Source organism: Tauraco erythrolophus, chromosome 12 (genome assembly GCF_009769465.1).
Source record: "Tauraco erythrolophus isolate bTauEry1 chromosome 12, bTauEry1.pri, whole genome shotgun sequence".
Lineage (NCBI taxonomy): Eukaryota > Metazoa > Chordata > Aves > Musophagiformes > Musophagidae > Tauraco > Tauraco erythrolophus.
Genome location: NC_141476.1, coordinates 12,938,363 through 12,953,905, shown reverse-complemented (window position 1 = coordinate 12,953,905; position 15,543 = coordinate 12,938,363). Strand labels below are relative to the sequence as shown.

Genomic DNA, 15,543 nt, shown 5'->3' with positions numbered 1-15,543 from the left:
TCAAGGGAATTGCGGATCTGGACTGATGAGGGCAAGCTCTCAAAGACAGGATCTCGTCCTTGTGTCCCAACCAAGGTCATACTCTTTGAGATGTTATTTTTATCCTGAATCTCAGAAGATTCTTCCTTGTCTCCTCCCACCTCTCTGTGGCCCTGGGAACTCGGATATTCCCAGCAGCACAGTGGGAGAGGAGCCTGCTCCTGGCATCAGGTTTCAAGGATGGCTGTAGGGAAGCAGTAAAGTGTTCCTGGCAGATGAACTGTGAGAGCAGGGGAAGAGGCTTCTTTCCTTCTTTCTATTCTTCTTAATCTGATTATTATCTGATCTATATCCTTTAAACAAATATATTTGCCCTTGCTTCTTCCAGCTCTGGAGCTGGCTTGTGATAGCTCTTTAATCCCACACATCCATGCTTGGACAGTAGCTGGCCCAGCAAATTGTACACCTCCAAGTTCAGCTCCCAGGGCTCCCCATCTGACCTAAATCTTACTCATTATAAACAATCATAAATGTTGTGTTGTTGTTGTTGTTGTTTTTCCCAAACAATAGCAGTTACAGGAATATGTAATTCTGCTTTTGCAGTTTATAACTAAAACCCCCTCTAGGGCATTTAATATAAATGATACTGAAAGAGGAAAGAGTCTGCTTTTGATTTCCTTTTTGTTTTTACATGGGTCATCTCTGAGGTTTTGCCTTTATTGTTATTATTGTTAGTATACATTTCTTTCCTTTCCTCAGCCTTTGTTCCCAGGTTTGGGTTCAGTGAGCACATTGCCTAGCTTTAAAAAATATTGTAATAACTGTCTCTTCTTAAAAAGGCCTGAGATGTCTAAGTATATGTAGGCATATAAAAATTAAAGTTTATAATATTATCCTGATGAAATGTAAAAGGCCTGAATCTGTGCCTTTAATATAAAAAATTTAAAAGGGTTCAATGAATGCTAAGTACTTACCAGTATTAGATGACAAAACTCAGTAAGGGGATGCCTTAAGGCTGGGAAGCTATTTTAACTTTGGGGAACCTTGCTGTGACAGTTTTAATAAGCAAGTGTCATATACCATCAAACAGATCTCAAATTACGCCGTTGCAACTATGTATTGCACATAATCTATGGTGCTTGGCTGCATGATTAGCTCACGTGTGCATAAATTACATCCTGTATTTATAAACTGCCTTTACCACGAACGAGGGTGCAAAGCAAGGGGCTTGGGTGTTCCTCTGAACCAGTACCTGAAGGACTCAGTCTTCCCGACGCGGCTTCAAAGTCTGAAGAGCCGCGTACAGTTCGGATTCGGGACTACAAAGAGCGGTTCAAACGGGGGAAGCCCTGAAGGCACCACGGCTTCCTAGTCTCCCCCTCTGAATTCAGCGGATAAAAGCCGTCCACGCTGCCCGGGGGGGTCCCTGGTGGCCCCGCCAGCCCGGCGGCAGGCAGCTGAGCGCCACTCCTATGGCAAGAGCCCGGGATTTTGGGGTTGCCAGCCGGCACGGGCTGCGGGCAGCTCTGCGGCTGCCTGCCCGCCCCCCGCCCCGCCACCGGCAGCCATGTGAAGCCAGCGGGGAGGCAGACGGCGGCTGAGCCGGTGAGGACCCACCCGCGGGCCGGGCAGCCCCGCGGGCCGCTCCCCGCCCCTCCCCAGCCCCGCACCGCGGCGGTCCGCCGTTCTCCCCGCTCCCCGCTCCCGCCGGGCACCGCTGCTCGGTCGGCGCCCAGCTCAGCCCAGCCGAGGCGGCAGCAGCGACCGCGTCCCGGGCGCGGCACCGCCCGCCCGCCGCCGCCTGCGGGAGCAGCCGGTGCACAGCGGGCGGTGCAGCCGCCCGGCTCCGGCTCCGGCTCCGCCGGGGGAAGCGGGGAGGCTGACGGTCTCGCCGCGGCGGGAGGATGCGTGTGCGGGGCTTGCGACCTGGGATCGCGTCGGTGCTCGGATTCCTCCTCCTCCTCCGCCTCCTCCTCCTCCTCCTCCTCCTCCTCGTCCCCTCCCTCCCGCTCCCCGCCTGGCAGCGCGGGGCCGGGGAAGTTGCGCTTACACGCGAGATGGCTTCGCAGCGGGGATCGCTTTGAGAACAAGGTCTCCCCCTCCCTCGCCTCCCCCCGTCGCCGTGGCCTCCGAACAGTAAGTGGCAGGAAGGAAGTAAAGTTGCAAACAACCTGCAGCGGCAGGAACTTTCTGAGCTGCTCCAGCTGCATGTGTTCAAGGTGCCTTTGATGTGCGTGCAGCAGCTTCTGGAAAGTGGACTGCAGTTTTCCCACTCGTCAAGCCCTCCCTCTCTCCCACCCCTCCCAACCTCCCCTCCCACCACCGCCACTTGAGCCCACACACGCAATTTGTTTGAGAAGAGAAAAAAAAAAAAAAAAAGGAAAGAAAAAAAGAAAAAAAAAAGTGATGAAATGAACAAGAAGTGGTGAATTACCCAAGCGACTTTCTTCAAAGAGCGAGCCAGCCGGGAAGAGGAGCTGCGCCGAACCCCGCGCAGCCCGCCCGGCGCACCGGAGCTGCCCGGGAGGGACCCGCCGGGGACCGCGGGGGCTGCGCGGCTGGCGGAGTGTGAACGCGTCTCCGCAGCGAGATGCGAAAAGCCTCATCTGCTTGCGTTTGACTTGCGATGCCGGCTCCTCACTAGAATGCAAACCCTTGCACAGGATGAAAACAGGTTTGTTGCGAATTCTCCTGGAAATGATTTGTTCCTCGCCGCCGCCACGTTCCTGGTGGAGATGTCAAGAGGAGATCTTCATGATGACACGGTGGCAGATACCTCTGCTGCGTACCCTCCGCTGTTCTTTGGAAATGTTAAGGCAGAGATAAATCTTTTATGCAGCTGTCTTTTCCTATCTGGAGCGGTTGCTGCACAGTCTGCACTTGATTGCAGCTAAAATACTCTTTTTAGGATCCGTTTCACAAAACGATGCAAAATAAACACAGATGGAGAAGTGGGGGAGAGGAAGCTGTAATGAAGTAGTGATGGTGGATTGATCTTCCCTCCTTTCCCTCTCTCCAATGCCCTCCCCTGAGATATGAGCTTTTTTTGTACACAAAATGCTACATTTCTGGTTTAAAGCAGTAAAGATTTTGGGGGGTCTTTGGCTGGGGTTTTGGAGGGAGACTCCCATCAGTGGTGCTTGCCTTACTGACTGACTTTCTTGAATGTCTGTGGCTGCCAAGCCTATCAGCATCTGTCTTGTCTTCACCTGTTCTAAAGTATGTCTTGTTTCTTCCAACACCTTGCAGTTCAGTCCTCCAGAATGCCAGAGGAAAGTTCGCCAAAGCGGAGTCCTCAAAACATCCCATACAAGGACCTGCCCCATATCATCAATGCTGATGGGCAGTATCTCTTCTGCAGGTATTGGAAGCCAGCAGCAACTCCCAGGTGAGCACTTTCAAGCAAATGTCCTTTTTTGCTATCAGTAAATACGACTCTGTTCATGTAATTACTATTTATAGCTTGACTGGCATTACAGGGCTGTGTGTGTGGAGCTCTACAGAGCCACTAAGAGAGATTTCTCTCATCTGAGAGAGCCCTGCTGTAAAGACTATATGCTCCAAACCTTTACTCACTCAAGTCAGCCTTACAGATGTAAAACACAGAGTTACTTGCATTTCAGGCACAGCTGGCTTGGTTGGCAGTTCCGTGGCACATGCAGGTGGCTGATGCCTATCAACAATAAACAACTATCTTCAAACTAGTAGCACAGGCAATCAGGGAGGGATGGGATACAGGCTTAGGGATGTCTACTTTTGCTAATTTTCTTAGCGTCAACAGATTAAATGCCAGCATCTGACTTCAGTTTGAACAGTAGTAGCTGAAATCTCAGGGCAACAGGCAGAATATGGTTTGACTGCATTGCTTTTTGACTGTTGTTTGGGTTTTTAAATTATTTATAGTTAGTAAATGATTCAGGGAGCGCTTTCATTGTAAACTGCGATTTCAAACCTGACCTGAGTAGTAAAGATGGAGAAGGAATCAGATAGACAAATGTAAATAATGCTTGTTTTCATAATTTAAATAATCCCTTTACGGTAATGGCTTTCTATGCTGATTGTGTGCTGATTATGATCTGCTATAGAAAGCTATCTCTGTTCCTCCCATAGTTATGATCTTTCTTCTTCCTCCCAGTATCTGCTGGCTTGGCATGTATTCATGCTACCACTGGTAATATCTAGTAATATAGGTAGCAACTTCATAAAAATCTGGATATTGTTTTCTTTTGTCTGCAAGCCAACAGAAAAAGCTGTGTTGATTTTATACGGCTAGAAACAGTCACAGGAAAAAGTTGTTCAAGCTCTAGTAAGGAGTTAAACTTTTTCCTCGACCACCCAACAGGTTACACATCATCCCATGTCCCAGTCAGCCTGCAGCTATACTGAGAGATGAGTACGGGTTCAAGTTATCTGGCCTTGGGTTTTATGCCTGCCAATCTAAGTGGCGATGGGAATAACATAGAGCTGGGAGGTGGGCAAGCACCTACGCTGTTCCCAGAGAGGGGAACTCTGCAGCCACCCCACTGTAGCTCCATCGCACTGCTTGGGCTGTAGAACATGAGTCTTGACGTAAGATCACCTGGTCCACAGAGCATTTCGTAGTTACTTCTACCCGCTGCCTTTCAGAAATACGGAGGAAAGTTTTTGGCACTGATGCTTTACATAGTCTTTGCTCCAACCTGAAGATTTCCTCTACAGAACAAGAAATGCTATTGAAACAAGCTACTACTGTGAAACCAGCCTGTCTTGTATTATAATACTAATTAATCATTAACTGCCAACAACGTTCTTCACCCAGTTGTGGAAATTGCTTTCTTTTTTCATGTTTAATTTCTTAGCAAATTAGTAGTGAGTGGATGGGTCTTTGATCTAGAAATGGAAGGATGATAAAGAGCTGAGAGTTAAAACTTGGTGTCTAAGTCCTCTGGGTAGTAATTTTTTTTTAGAGCTCTGTGCACCAGTGGTTAATTGAGAGCGAGCTTGCCCTAGTTTTGTGACAGCAAAAGTAGATGGGATCAGTGTTGCTCATTTAAAAGTGGTTCCTAAGTGCGTGTGTGTGTGCGTGTGCGTGTGTGTTTGCATTTGCGTTATTTGTGTATAAGGAGGGGGCGTGCTGTTTATTATTAGCTCTTTTTGCATTGTTACGTATGAGAGAGATGGGTAAGTGACTGAAAAACAAGTTAGTGCCTGGATCTACAGTCAAGAATGCTCTTGAAGTGCTTGATAGGCAAACCAAAAATACATATTTTTTTTCACCTCACTTTTCATAAGTAGCTCAGCTTTTTCAGCTTCATATGTAGAAGACTCAGCAACTTTCATCTAATTTAAATGTTCAGCAAAGTGATCCATATATATATGTATAGGGAGAGAAAGAGAGACACCTCAGGGGACTTTTACAGACCTGTTACAATTTATTCTATTCCAAATACTGAAGGTGACTCTTTCAGTCTTCTAACTCAATTGTTGATTCAGCTTGAAATCTTAACGCTAATGAATGACGCTATAACCATCAAATGGTGGGATCTTTTCATTGATCCATTATGCATCTAGCCCTAGCTAGGGCAGTAGAAATACCTTTTCACTGCACATGCCCAAAGGTTATCATTGACTTGGCTCCTATTAGAATAGAACTTACCATCCTTGATCCGCCCCCAGGGAGGGGAAAAAACTGGGATATCTGCCAAAGGAAAAATTGAAAAGTAGCCCTAGCCCGGGGTTGAAGAGCCAACAATAGCTAAGTGGTGTCTGAGAGTGAGGCCGACTGACAGACATTGCCCCTCAGAGCTGGTGCTTCCCTTTTATCTCCTCGAACAGACCACAAAGGTGGATAATAGGCTGTGGCAGGCTAATGTGCTGTAGCATATTTTTTAAAAAAACCCAAACAACTATTTGTCAGGAAGATGGGGATATTTTGTAAGGCTCTTTTGCTTCGTACTCACAAATATCCAGGCTTTGATCCCGTGTGGTGTTGATCTGACTGATCAGCCCATACTGGTGCACATATGGAAGCTTTGTTGTAAGTGCCGCCGAGGCCAAGGTTGTCGTGTGAGTGAAAGGCACCTATTGTGAGTTTCCTCAGCAGGGTCTGCTTTGTCTGGAAGGGGGATTTAGGTGCTTACTTCACAGGAAGCTGACACACAAAGGCACTCAGATGTCATAATGATTAGATGGGGTAGATAGAGTAGGTAGTAATGGGACTGAGGAAGGACGTGCGCAGTGTTTTCCACGTGTTTTTCCGGTGGGAAGTCACTCTTAAGAGGAGGGCTGGGGGACTGGGTGTCGTCTTCTATTGCTGTCTGCTGGCAGCAATGCAGGTGCGACTTCCCCAGCCAGCAGCCCTGCAAGCTGCCCAACTTGTTGAGCCAGTTCATCTTAAGATGTAATTAAGTGGTCTTGTGGAATGCAGCAGGGAGGAAAAAGCGGTATGTTCTGGTGTCGTTTTTCATGTATCGTGCCAACAGCAGGATTTGTGGAGCATGAAGACAGGTAACTCTTTGGCACTGAGTGCAAAGCTTAAGATCTGAGCAAGGCAGAGTGTTTTCAGGACCATGTAATGTTCTTGGAGAAAGTAAATCGTAGGTACCAACCGGATTGATCGCGTGCCTATGGGGTGTCCTAATAGCTGAAGAAATCCTACTTAATGGGAAAGCAGTCTTTGTGTAAATAAAATCAACAGCTCCATGCAAGGTTAAAACCTCTGCCACCACCCTGAGTGGTCTGAGTCAAAATATGAGGTAACAGGAGGTGAGGAATTCAGAAACCATGCTCTGTTCCCAGCTCTCAGACAAAGCTTCTAAGAATAGAGGTGGGATGAGGAAGGGGAAGGAAAGTTGGGAGGAGAAGTCAAGACGTTTCCTTTGAGGCCCCTAAACGGCCTGGAGAAGTTCAAAGATGACCTTCTTTTCCTCTCCATTCTGGATGCTTCAGCTGTTCCTGTCACTGCCTAGATAAGCACAAACAATTTGTTCTAGGGCACTTTTTCCCCTCTGCTTGACCTCAAATAAACCTTATGAGATTATTGACCCAGCGTAGTTTTTCAAAGGTGCTGATAGCCTGCAGCCACCATTGACTTCAGGTAGAGAAAGTGGTACTCAATTCTCCCCTCTCTAGGTCACCCACGTTAAGCTGGACACCTGAAGCTTGAGACACTTCTAGTTGAGGATACTTTTGAAAATGTGAGTTCCAGACATTCTTGTATCTGAGCTTCCTCATCTATCAAACATAAATCATTGTCTGGTTAATTAGTGTGATGCTTGTGTGTCTGTCCACGTAGTGGTCTCTAGGTGCACTTAGATGATTGCCAGCAACTGAAGTGGTCTGCCGGAGGAGGCTGCCTGAAGCTGAGACACGTGTGGGTCACAGATGTGTTCCCAGTCAATCGTTAATGTACACTAAAATGGGTTGGCTCAACTTTAGACATTCTGACCATGGTTTAAGTGAACAGAGTGGCAATTGTCTGAGTAAACAGTGTCTTTGTAGGAGTTCTTTCAGTTCTACACCTGACAAGTGTGATTAAAAATATGAAATTAAACAAACAAAAAGCACCTACTTTTCTATTTACTTTTAAAATTTATTTTACTCTTTGAAAAATACCTGTCATTCATTCTGACTTGCTAGCAATGAAAGGCTGAGCCAATAAGGAGAAAATAGATTTCTCTCTTCCCCAAGGATTTTGCAGCAGTGCCTGTGGTGCAGAAATACAAACTGCCTTTATATTTGAACTGGCCCTTAAATGGTGGATATGCTTGCTGATTTTGGCACCTCATTACCAGCATTACCATGGCATTTCCAGAAGAACAGCACAGCTCCCAGCATGAGCAGATGACAAAGCTGAATTTGACTTTCAGACCCTTCCAAAACGAATAAATAAATAAATAAACCAAAGTGAAGTCGAAGCAAGGGAATCAAGTCACTTATTATAATGTCGTTAATTATAGTGTGGTGTTAGTCTCTAGAAATACTCAAAGGAATTTCTAATTCAGTGTCACTCTTGAAGAACACTTTTGTTTGTACTAATGAGGTCAACTTCAAACTAACGCACAAGGGCCAAATTTGTACGGTGCGAAGTGACTTATGTCAGCACAGTTTGTCGTAGGATGAATTCAGCTCCCTCTGTGTCTGATCACATCGTACACAGTGCACGGGGGAAAAAACAATTATCATCGTCGAATCAACATTCCAGACTTTGCCTGCTGTATTGCTATTGCCCGGGTTTCTAAAGGCTCCCTTCTATTCATCAGCCGTGTCTGTGTTCCTTTAATGCCTATGTTCTCTTTGCTCCATGTGACTGTCTTATTCACTGTGAATGGGGGCACCCTTTTATGATTTCTTACCCATTTCCAGAGGATGGGCAAATTAGCAAACCAGCTTCATGTAAGAGGGACTCTGACAGACAGGAGAGCAGCTTTGATTCTTGCTGTAGATATTTCCAACAGGCTTTTTTAGTAGGATAATTTTTTTCAATCCCCACAGGAATGTTCAACAGAAGCAAATCCACCTTTTATTCCACAGAACCCAAGGAAAAAGGCAAATAACAAAGGGAAAAAACATTGTAATTAAACTGTCCCTTTTGCTCATCGCACTGTTAGGATCGGCTTCTGAGCACAAGTGTGCAAATTTGTGACATCGGTATGTGGGAACAAGGTGGCTTTAGGAGTTCCCTGTTATGCATCTCAAAGCAATAAAATTTCATCCTGGTCCTGAGACGGCCGCAAAGAAAGCAAAAATCAATGTTGGTTCTTAGCACGCCACCTGATGAAACTCTTGGAAACAGTGCTGTCCAACCCAGTGAATATCAGAGGTAGAAATAGGAGGAAAAGAAGAAAAACAGTCTTGAGATTGTGTTGTAAAACTCAATTTCTGCTCATGATTCTGCAAGAGCCTGACAGCTAAGCAAACCTGGCTTCTCTCATGCAGATAGTTCATTTCCTTTTAATGGGATTACAAGTGTGATGATCAGTACTGGCTTTGTACCATGACCCTGATCGATCCCTGAGCTGGTCACTCAGCAGTTAGAGCCTTGTCCCTCCAGGTCTCTTTATCCTGAGCAGACCCTGCACTGGCTCTCCTCTCAGATTCTGGTGCATAACTTTTCTTGAGCTTATCAAACTGGGAGCACTCTAAACCAGTGTTTGTTGACAGCAACACAATAGTTTGAAGCAGACAAACTCATCCACTTTATCAGGGTTCCAGATGCAAGAGCACTTCACTAGCGCAAGAAATGTGTGGGTTTAGACAAAATAATAAAACCAGCTGCATGCAGTTCCTTGCCTCAATTTCTTCAGCACTCTTGAACATCCCTTGGGAACACACAGCAGCTCTTTAAGATCACCATGAATACATCTACAAGAAGAGCTGGCTGGTATAGTTGTACTGGCTAGAAGAGGGTATTTTTTCTAGATGCCTGTTGCAGAGGAGTTGGTTGGCCTGTGTGTCCTTGCAAGTTCCCTTCGAGCTGCTGTGGCTTTGTGCTTTTCAGAGCCAGGGCGAACATCTCATCTCTTTGTTCTTCTAGGGAAATTGCTTTGTTCTAAGAGCTGTCCCTGCAGACCATTTGGCTGAGCTGCCTTCCCTAGGTTCAGGCGTGCCACTTGAATGGAAGCCATCAGTGTTTAACAACCTTCTATTGTCCCTTATCCAAGAGATGTGACACAGCCTTGATAGCAAATGACTGATTCTCCTAAGTGTCCAAGGAGATAGAGTTGCATCCTACCCGTGAGATTCCTTATGATATGCTTAGACAGGTCTCTTACCTCATCACACCCCAGTTATACCTTAACTATACCCAGACATCCCTGCCCTGACTTCGCCAGTACAGACATTCTGACACCGTATCGGTATGGCTTATTATGCTATCAGAAGGAAATTATCAGCGCCAGAGTAAAGTCTTTCACCATCATTAAAACTATATCTCTCCTAGGGTTTCTTCTTGAAGACCAATCAATCTCACTGATGTTAACTGTAAGAGAAATACTGGTACAGCAGTCCTAAATACCAACCGTGGGCAAGTCCTGACCACAAACACCTTCTAAAGCAACCAGACCTGGAGCAATTACTGAATGGTGGTGTCAGGAAAGTGTCTCAAAGCTTACCAGCCTCACTGTCCAGACAGTGTCCCAAAGTGTGGCCTTGGGGACAGGCAGGGAGCGGCCAGCAGAAGGAGTCCCGGTGGCCAGAGCACTCCAGCCAGATTTGTCTGCCTCCAAGGACCCTCCTACCGGCTGTCCTCAAACAGCTAGGAACAGGAGAGGTGATGGGCCTTGGAGCATGCTCTACTTGGAGATGTGTTTCTCCTAGACAGATGCAGTATGTTTGTGACCAAACGGATTAATTATTTTGCAGTAGCAGCCATGTAGCCATTTTCAATGTCCCAAGATCTTCAGTAACACCAAACTTCATGAGTACTTCCACTGGCAGGAAAGAGAGTTCCCTTCTGCATGACAGACACTTGCTCTGCAGCCAGGAGCTGTCTTCATCTCTTCTTGGCAGGCACTTACTTGACGATGAGAGCCTCTGAATCCTCCCGTACTAAGCGATGTCAAAGGCAGCTTGCTAGACCTAGAAAATTTAGTGTCAGAAAACAAAATAAAGAAGTCAATGAAGAGCAGAGAACAGGCCAAACACATGGTCAAGACAGTCATTAGGCAGTGACACAATGACCAGTGATTTACAGAATCAGACCCTTAATTGCTCTGTGCTTTTATTTCCTCATCTAGAATTGGGTGTAATCGTCCAGGCAAGTGATATAAATTGGGTCCTAGATGAAAGTTGCCAGAGAAAGTAAGTTATTCCTTGAGGTTTGGTGGTTGAATAGTGCTTGATGTTTGAAGAGAGATTTTTTAAAATCTACTAAGTGATGCATTGGTTGTTCTCTGCTGTTCAGCTACCAGTAAATTGTCCTCAGCAGTGATCTGTTAGAAGAAAGAAAAGAGAGAGAGAAAAAAAGGAAGCAAAATATTGACAACTGGGCTAAAGCCAAACACTCAGTGGTAATAGCGCAGTAATCGTTTGGTCCAGTGTTGTGTATAGATGGGTAAGGAGAAAATGTACAAACTACTATAGATTTGGTAGGCAAGAAGGATTACTGATCTTTTTTCAGCCATCTATCTGACCTATGATAAAAAGGGCTTGCTCTCTGTGTTTTCTTTCTTCCTTGATCAAGACCGAAGCTTGCAGAGCGAGGGAATAAAACTTCAGTCTTTGGCCTTTTTTTAGAACAGAAAGTTGTTTAATTTGCAGTAGATGTCAGCACATTAGCTGGTTCACCAGCTGGCAAGATTAGCTTATTTTTATAATTTTTTCAACATATTTTTACTTTATTTTTCAAAACTATCTCAGTGAGGTTTCAAATTCAACTGTCAAATTCCAGAAATCTGCAGTGGCTTAATTTGCTGGGCTAACGGCATGAGGAGTGATGAGGAAGCAGTAAGTAATTAAATTGCTGTAGAGATAACATCTAGCTGACTTAATGGTTAAGCTTTTTCTTCATGTTTTCAGTTTTGTGTGAGAGGTAGTCTAAAATATTTGGAGTATTAAAAACTGTATTCTGAGCAGCATTCGTAATCTCATTTTATTAAAAGGATGTTCAGGTGATCGGTGTTCAGTCATCCTCTGCCCCTCTGCAAATGATTTTAGCACAGAGCACCAAGCATCTCAACCCAAGTTGTCCTGAAAATGCACAAATCACCTCTCTGACATTATTAGCTGCCCACAAGTTCATTTGGACAGAAAGCTTTTTAAAAATTGACTTTTTCTTTCCAGGTTCGCTGTGGCCCCATGCGTGTAGCACAGGGCTGGAGCTCAGGGAACCCACAGTGACATTTTGACTCTGCTGTTAGACTCTTGCAGATTGCTGTAGGGTCAGGTTTTGCACCACGCTGCGTGTCCATCCTTGCCCCTGGCGTGCTGTGTTGCCATGGACAAGGCTTTTACCTCTTGTGCTTCAGTTTACATGGCAGTGGGAGGAAGGGTTGGTCCTTGCTTGGGACAGGGTAATGGATCAGAGGACCTCTTGAGGTCCTACTCATCTCTGCATTATGTGACTCTACAACAAGCCTAGTTATGCCCTTTGTAAAGTGTTTTGGTTTTTGTGAATGAAGAGTGTTGTACAAAAGCCAGCTGTTGTTATTATTTATGCTGTTTATTTACTGGTCACATTTCTCGAGCTGGGGAATGGAAAAAAGCAAAACAATCAGCAGATTCGCTTTGTTTGTATTTAATTTCACTTTCAGTCTTTGGGAAATATTGATTTGTTAAACACTACTCCTTCCTCTAAAACCCCTGTACACAGTCGGTGGAAACATTCTCTCATTCTTACACATAGGTGTACATTTCTCTTTTGAAGCATCATTTAAGGGTTCTGACCCTCAAAGGTTTACTTTCTGCTGTGCGTGTTCTCCTACAGCTTTAGGAGAGATGGTCAGATCCCTCAGCACAGCTAAATGTACCATCAAGGCTTGTTTACATTTTGCTAAGCCCAGGACATCTTCAGGCATGTCCGTGCTCAAACCGCCCCGCAGCTCTGCGGGCAGTGAGCAAACCTCTGCTGCCCTGCACACCCCGGCCAGCACTCGGGCACCCCACAAGGCACGGCCATGGGGCTCCAGCCCTCCTGAGCCCCATCCCTATTCACAACCACAGCACTGAGGTTTCTCTTCCTCCCCATGTCCCACACGCCACATGGAATGTTTCAACCCTCATCTAGGAGCTCTGCGTCTCCAATGCGTGAGCGGCCCCGGTGTTGGGTGTAGGGATGGTGTAGGGATGCAGCTGATGAAACTCTTCCCATTGCTGGCGGTGACAGATGCACCCCTCGCATGTGATCCAACAAACAGTGTCTTTTAATGTGGTGGAAGAGAAACTCAGGAGGGAAGGCAAAGCATCTTCCCTGCTGCTAGCTCACACAGCAGCTCTGACTCTTTCTTTGACGGCAATTGGAGAAGTCAGAGCCGGCCTGGCAGTGGCAGGGTTAATAACTGTGGTATTGAAAGTATTTGCTCTTGATATTGCTGAGATTTTTTTAAAATGGTCAGAATCTGTGGTACTTCTCAGTTGCTGGGGAAGCGCTCCACATAAAACACAGCGTTCCTGCAGCAGAATACAGCTTGTGGTTTAAATAAATGTTGTTATTTCTGCTCTGCTGTAGGTGTACATGTATGTTTTGGTTCAGTGACTGCCAGATACTGTAAATGAGTATTGATTTCCTTTTCTATTTTAAGCTTTTCTGCAGAAAAGGCATCCCACATGCCCTAGCTTTCTTTGCCTGTACTTAAAGTGATTGCAGCCAAGGATTTATCTAACTAAATACTCTTTTATTTTATTGTTACCACTCATCCTTATTTTAGTAGTTGCACCCCAAGTCGGTCAGGTCCCCGTCCACCTTTTGGAGTTTAAAGCTGGTACATCCAGCTCTTTTTGAGAGCAATTCAACAAGACAGTGTTTAAAAACTCATGGCAAGTAGCTCCTGATTTACATTAGCGTGGCAGTTCTCTCTGCCATAGGTGAAGCTGCCTTGGTGCTAAAAATGAAAGAACATTTCGGGAAGCAAGCCTGCCGTAGCTAAAGTCTCGGACAGCCAGATTAGCTCAGTGTGGCCAAGAAATAACACAGACCTGGATTTGGCAACCGTAGGCAGAAGTCTTTATCCATTTGCTAAGTATTAAATCATCTGTAGGTAAACCAGTGCGCCTCAGCTATGGTTCAAGTTTACTTCGGTCCAAAAGGCAAATGAACATTTCAGCCTTTAAAGCACATGTTGCAGTGACCACTTTCTTAGCAGGATTTCCGTGTCTCACGTTTAATTGCTTATGTTCAACTTTCTCTCCTACCTCAGGTCTACAGCAAATGTGAATAGTGAATTAATTGGAACATGCTCAAAGCCTTGGCAAACGCTTTGCCTGTGACATTACTGATTTCCCAGAGGAATAGCTGCTGATATTGATTTGACAGAGCCTGTAAAGCCTCTCTCTGCAAAGGTTCCTCTCATAGCTGGGGAGGGCTGAAGTGCAGCTCTGGGATGTGTCGAGATAGGATTATCATTGGAAATTAACATGCTTAATCTCAAAGTATGTTAAAATATACATAAATGCTTATGATTAAGAAATCAATCCTTGAGTTCTGTCTCTAAGTTTTATGGGGTAATTCCACCCCGGCTTTTGGAAAATCACACAGAAGAAGATTGGCTGTTTGGGGACTCATGTTATCTATGACATCTGAACTTTTGATGAGTTCGTCAGTGTGTTACGTATAACCAATTAAGATCTCTGCCAATATAGAGGGCCACAGACAAAATTGATGAGAAAGGTAAAAGTTAGGACGGGTAATTGACTCGGTGCAGGCAGTAATCAAGAGTTCCACGTTATGGGTGGAATTGTCTGGTTACAAACCATACTATCAGGTCTAAGTATTTCAGGGAATTGAAGTTTTATGTTTTGCTTTAAACCACTGCCATACAATTGGGAATTGCACAGTCAGTGCTTTATTAAAAAGTAATAATATCATACTATCTCGAGTTCATGGAACAGGTTAAAATGTCATCCCCTTTCTTGCTCCTTACTTATTCACAGCTCTCTTTCAAGCTAGTGGAGATTTGCCCATGTAAGCCCAAAATGCCTGATCAAGTGCTTCAGTTGTGCAGTTTTTATTACAAGAAACAGCTTGGAAATGCTCTGAACCCCTTGTGCCAAGTGTGTACTTTTCAGCTTCTTTCTCGCACAGGTGCTAGGGTGGTGAGCTGAGTTCTTCCTTTAATAACTTTTTTGATATTGCTTGTCATAAGTTGTCTGTACCATCACTCCCAGCTTGAGACTGGAGGTGATGAGAGCCGTGGCTAGAGTCTAAAATGTGGACAATCCCACTTTTAAGAACCTTTCATTTTGTGGGGAGACTGACCATGAAGAACCCCTGGTGATCCTAGGCTTGGACCACTAGTGATGTCTGACTCCTGCATTAAAAATACCTTGTGAAAAAAGGGAGGTCAGAAAAAGTCTGTGGGCTTGTCTTAGAGGACTTTAGGAAACACTGCTTAACATTTAGATGTAGTGTCCTCTGCACCACTTTATGATTTGTCTCAAACTATAAGCACTTCTCAGCAAACATTTGAAAATAACTGAACAAGCAAGCATGTTACTAAGTACTTAAAAGTCACCAAGTACTTGTGTGGACCTAACCAGAGGGATGGCTTTACTAAGTAAAGTAATTTCCATCATTTGAAACCTACAGAGGCTCAACTAGAACTCCTCACCTCGATACAGGGATACTGCTGTCCAATTCCAACTTCTGTGCTATGCAGAAAGGTAAGATTAAATGGTCAAAATGGGGCTAGGATGCTATGTAGGGAGCATTCTTGCATAGCTGGAGATGATCCCTTAATCAATCTTGCCTTGTTCCTTTCTAGGAAGCCTGCTTGGTCTTTTAGGGTTGAGTTGGGTTTGTCAAGCTATGAACTTAGTGCAGCAGCAAGCAGTGACTTATCACTGGAACAGGTACCAGTGCTCTGGATATGCTGAGTCTGCGAGTGAACTTAGTAAGGAGGAACCGTTTTTGCACAGCTACTTTGAAACAGA

The 15,543-nt window shown here is 45.1% G+C and overlaps 1 protein-coding gene across 2 annotated transcripts in view; it reads left to right on the top strand.

Annotated features, from left to right (window-relative positions):
* Positions 1–2,577: 2,577 nt before the first annotated feature.
* The window catches only part of MGLL (monoglyceride lipase), a 62,994-nt gene continuing 50,028 nt past the window's right edge, over positions 2,578–15,543 (top strand). For both annotated transcript variants that reach the window (XM_086619048.1, XM_086619046.1), the window contains exons 1-2: positions 2,578–2,653; positions 3,229–3,367. In XM_086619048.1, the coding sequence (XP_086475174.1) occupies positions 2,644–2,653; positions 3,229–3,367 (149 nt within the window). In that variant the 5' untranslated portion in view covers positions 2,578–2,643. The remainder of the gene's footprint in view (positions 2,654–3,228; positions 3,368–15,543) is intronic.